This window comes from Cylas formicarius, unplaced genomic scaffold, assembly GCF_029955315.1.
Source record: "Cylas formicarius isolate icCylForm1 unplaced genomic scaffold, icCylForm1.1 PGA_scaffold_6__28_contigs__length_40554024, whole genome shotgun sequence".
Classification (NCBI taxonomy): Eukaryota; Metazoa; Arthropoda; class Insecta; order Coleoptera; family Brentidae; genus Cylas; species Cylas formicarius.
In genome coordinates, this window is record NW_026844347.1 from 23589337 (window position 1) to 23594247 (window position 4911).

At 33.2% G+C, this 4911-nt stretch overlaps 1 protein-coding gene across 1 annotated transcript; it reads left to right on the plus strand.

The window, feature by feature from the left end:
* Window positions 1–278: 278 nt before the first annotated feature.
* LOC132703962 (uncharacterized) lies at window positions 279–4710 on the plus strand. Its single transcript, XM_060673539.1, has 2 exons — window positions 279–887; window positions 3712–4710. The coding sequence occupies exons 1-2, from the start codon at window positions 467–469 to the stop codon at window positions 4476–4478; spliced, it is 1188 nt and encodes a 395-aa protein (XP_060529522.1). The 5' UTR covers window positions 279–466; the 3' UTR covers window positions 4479–4710.
* The last annotated feature ends 201 nt before the right edge of the window (window positions 4711–4911 follow it).

The following is a 4911-nucleotide window of genomic DNA, read 5'->3' on the forward strand; positions in this document are numbered from 1 at the left end:
ATTTTGAAATTATGCGAATTCACCAAAATAAATGGGGCATTCCATTTAAAATAACAAAGGTATTGATTTTAATTGTTCCAACGTTGGCAGATTTGGAGATATTTAAGCTTGTCGGTACTTTTAACTAATCTGGTATATAAATTTCATATATTTAAAAAAACCTGAGGTTCATTATCCTTATAACTTTTTTACCTTCATTAGCAACGATAAGTGGCAAATTACAAATCGGGGATTTTTCAAATATCACTTTTAGTTTCGCAACTCGCGTTCATTTTTCGCAGACCGTGTTAATGTACGGTCCTGTTTCCCTACCAGCAGCGAGTATTAACCATTACCACGAAAACAATAGCAGCACGCAGCATACATTTCAAAGATAAGTTTGAATGTTATAAAGCGAAAACAAGCCGGATTCAGTCAAACGGTGAGAAATTTTAAACTAGCTCGTTTGATACCAAGTCCGATCGCGATGGCCGACATAAAAATAGCAAATATCGAAGAGCTAATTAAAAATTATATTAGTGGCGTTGTGATCGAAGAAAATGTCACGAGACTGACCGCTCCAGGTGAAAATTACGGGAGTTTGATGCTAAAAGTTGATTTGAAAGTGCGAAACGGTGATGGAGTGAAAACCTACCATTTGGTGGCTAAGTGCGTGCCTCCCAACAAAACGGTCCAGGAGAGTTTCAACACCAAAGAGACTTTTAGAAACGAAATCGCGTGGTACTCCACGATTATACCGACATTGCAGGATTTCCAGAGGGAGAAGGGAATTAGTAATGTTATGGACTTTTTCGCCAAGTATTACGGCGGAAGGGTAAGCCTGGATCCGGACAGTGAAGATTTCGACGAGGACGGTGTTCTTCTGGTGGAAAATTTGGTGGCCGCAGGTAAAATTATTTTCTCTCGGAATCAATGTAAAAACCAGTAAAAGTGTTAAATCAATTGCTAATCATAACTCATATAAGCATTGCTTTGTTTTTTTTTTAAATTAGTGCTTTTACAAGAAGTATTATTTTATTATTTTCAATTGCTCCTTATATATCTTTTGACAAGGTCCCATTCATTTTTTTTTCAAAGAAACTTCCACAAGGTAATAATTTCTACAAAACTTCTGAATTCCTCCTGGGTCGGTTTTTGTTGAGTCGAACATGCTAACGTTTTGACAATCATCCTGTTGGCTTCTTCAGAGCTAAAACTAAAATTCGTGCATGTAATCAATTGTTCTACCAACGAAAAATCCGAGAGTCTATAGAAATCTTTAAGCAACCCAACAATCATAGCCTCAGGTCTCTACCTGTGACCAATACGGGAATCAGTCATCCGGGACAGTATTTATGCCCTTCATTTAGCTCCGGCTCCCTCAAACAATATATAAGCAGGTACAGAGTAAAATGCGAGTCAGTTTCATTGAAGCTCTGAAGAAGCCAACAGGATTGACGAAACGTTAGCAAGTTCAACTGACCAAAAACGGACGCAGAAGGAATCCAGAAGTTTTGTAAAAAGCAGCCCTTATTCTTTTTTTTTCTTTTTATCAGTAAGGCATTTTGTTCAAAATTGATATTAAAACCGTTTGAGTTAATTTCTTTTAACCAGATGTTTGAAGTCATTAAAATCTGTTCAACTTATTAATTCTGTTAGATCGTAACCACGATTGTTGACTTGTTATACATAACCAAAAATTAGCTTGTAACAACATTCGCGGTATACCATTCGTTACGCATTTTACCCAAGAATTTTTTTTTCCTCAATTGCGATACTGAATCGCAGAATATTTTTACAAATATTCATTCAGTAACCCATCAGATGTGCTTTAAATTTATCACATAGTTGTAGTAAATTGGAAGCGTTCGGTTATTTATTTAACTTAATGATTTTATAACTTTACGCTTATGAATCGCACCCACGCCAGGTATTTCCAGTTACGTAATACTTCGTGATTGTTTAAGGTAAAGATTGCACTATTTTTCTAACAGTAATTTTTGTATCGGTGGATTAATGTTAGTATTAAAGTTCTGTCATAGAAAAATCTCAGTAAAATAATAAAAAAAAAAATTTAGAATATAACCTTATCGTATTTTTTATATAATCAGGAGTTTCAGAGAATGACAACAAGATTGAAATAAAAAGGACTTCACCATCACAAAGATAAACTTGCGATATAACGTCAAATGTGTGCAAAATAATGTAAATAAAAGTACGATAAAAATATTTACATATTTGTTTTGATTAACTAACTTTGATATCACTGATTGCATAAAGGTACAAACCATTACTAGTAATCCCTTATATTATATGTAATCAAGGTTGTGTTGATATATATAGGTATCAGTGCCTAATTTCTCTTCAAATAACTTTTTTCATGTGCTTGACATCTGTTTTACATAGAGTCTGATTATTTTGGTTTTAAATTATTTATCAGTTTACGTATGTATCATGCCAATTTGGTGAAAGACACATATATTATTCTTTGATGGAAATTGCAAAGCGCTAAAATTTTTAAATGTTTTAATCTAAAAAATTAGAAGAATAATTTATCGGTATTTCATGACTTTATGCCGCATAAAATTTGCTAAAAGCTACAAAAGATCTAAGTTCAATATAAATGTTCATCTGTATTTATTCAATTTTGAGTAATATTTAATAATTGACACGTTTTTAAGACTCTTATAGTGTTTTAGGGTTTTTTTTTAAGTAAGTGTCTTAAAAGTAACATTTTCGTTACGTCTTCTTCTCGGTTTTGCATTAAATTTGTTTCGTCGAATTTTCCAAATTTATCTTTCGAAAAGCATTTTTTTTATGCGATTAATTCGCCACTGAATAGTTCGAACCTTACCTAACTAAACCAAAGCTTAAATATTTATTTGCGCTATATTTATTTTGTTATTAGTAATTTTTGAAACATATTCATATACAATATGTTTTTTGTGAGTTTATCTTATAATAGAATAAGACTAGATATACTATTTGTAAATTTTTATGTTATGCTGAAATCGAATTTTTTTCCATCCGGAGTAACACAAAAGTTAGCAAAGCTAACAACATCAAAATTGTTTGTTCTTATGAATAGCCCATTCGATTTTTAAAGTCTTATTTTTTATTTCCTATTTAACTATGTATCATAAGTTATTTTTGTACTCCTAAAAATAAGAACTGTCATACCATGGTTGGTTTAGAATTTGGAAAACTATATTGCAGATATATTTGGATAGGAAGAATATGTTCTCCAAGACGTGAAATAAAATTTTAGGTAGAAAATATTTATTATCAAAAAATAGGGGCAATTTGTTCATAATTTTCACTCAAACAAAAGCTTCTTCTTTTCTAAAAATTGTAATTTTAATTCATTTTTAACGAAATTTTCACGTAAGCTGAACAAACGTCGATCGCATCTTTCGAAGTAGAAATTTGTCCATAACTCGTTTTTCTTCATTAATGGAACAGTTTTTTTTTGAACGTCACAATAAATGAAGCAATCAAATTTTATATGTTATAAACCATGTGAAAACTTTGTTATAAAGACAATTTTTCAAAGGAATAATAATTGTCTAGGCACCCATATGCGATTTGGTGCCAATTTCAATATCTATATGTCTTAAAACAGTCTGTATATAGTTAATCTGTATCTCAACGTATCTTATAAACGGTAAATTCATTTTCTTAACAACAACTTTTAATAATAATTGATGTAATAATTTATGTGACCAATTTTAGGTTTTCAATGCGAAGACAGATTGAGAGGTTTCGATCTCCCTACGTCCAAGGCAATAATCAAAAGCATTGCAACGCTGCACTCCACCGCAATCGCCCTTAAACTTCAGAAGCCACATATCTTCGAGACTAACATCAAAAAGTATCTGTTCGGTCACGTTCAAATGGAAATGGGTTCCGTCATATTCGAAACACCCTTGGAAGTCATTGAGGAAATGACGGACTTGGCGAGCGTGTTCCCGAAAGTAAAAGAGGCATTAAAAGTGAATCCTTTTGGGCGCGAGGGTTGCAGGGAGCCCTGGGCCTCGCCCGTTCACACAGACTTGTGGATGAACAATATCATGGTAAACCCGGAAGAGCCAAAAGTGGCTTTGGTCGACTTACAGACTACCAAGTACAAGTCGGCAGTGTGCGATTTAATTTTCTTTCTGATGACTTCCGTGGAGATTCCTTTAGCTAGAAAACACTTGGATGAACTCATAGCGTTGTATTACGACGAGTTTATTAGCAACCTGACTGCGCTACATGCCGATACGAGTGAATTCTCCCACGACCGTTTTATGGCAGAATTGAAGATGGAAGCGTATGCTCAATTCGCCCATGCTTTATTCTTTGCTATGGTGATGTCTGCTCAAAAAATGGATGATTTGGCCGACGCTGGGCACGAGTTTATGGACCAGGTGATTAAATTCAGTCGTCAAGTTAGCCCGAGGCATAAGGAGAAATATAGGTTTTTAGTGGAGGAGTTCACCAAGAGAAATTGGATTTAGTGAAGAAATTTTGTGTGAAAACATAGGCAGTCTTTGTATAACGTGCTTGCAAAGCATAGAACTCGAGTTTAACCAATGAATTGAATCCATTCTTCGAAATTTTTACAAAAATAAATTATAATTAAACAAAAACACTTGGCGTAACATTAAAAATGTAAATATTTTTGAATTAATACTCCTTTGTATAAAATATTATAACCATAAAAAAAACGAATAAAAAAATAAAATGTGTGTTTTCTTCTTAAAGTCTAGAAACCTAAAAAGACGTTATTGTTAGATGATAATAGCATTGTAGCAGCCAGTTGGTTAGTAAATCCCTATTTATTTTCTAGCTTCTCTGAATAATTATTTTTATATCTAAAATGACAATCGTGAGAAACATTTCGCATAAATCGCTGGTTGTAGTTGCAACACAATACGTCCGAAGTCAGGA

Excerpts from the sequence above, each read along its gene's own strand:
- LOC132703962 (XM_060673539.1), top strand. The coding sequence starts at position 467 with ATGGCCGACATAAAAATAGCAAATATCGAAGAGCTAATTAAAAATTAT. Across the intron at positions 888-3,711 it reads GGAAAATTTGGTGGCCGCAG|GTTTTCAATGCGAAGACAGA; the intron begins GTAAAATTATTT and ends GACCAATTTTAG.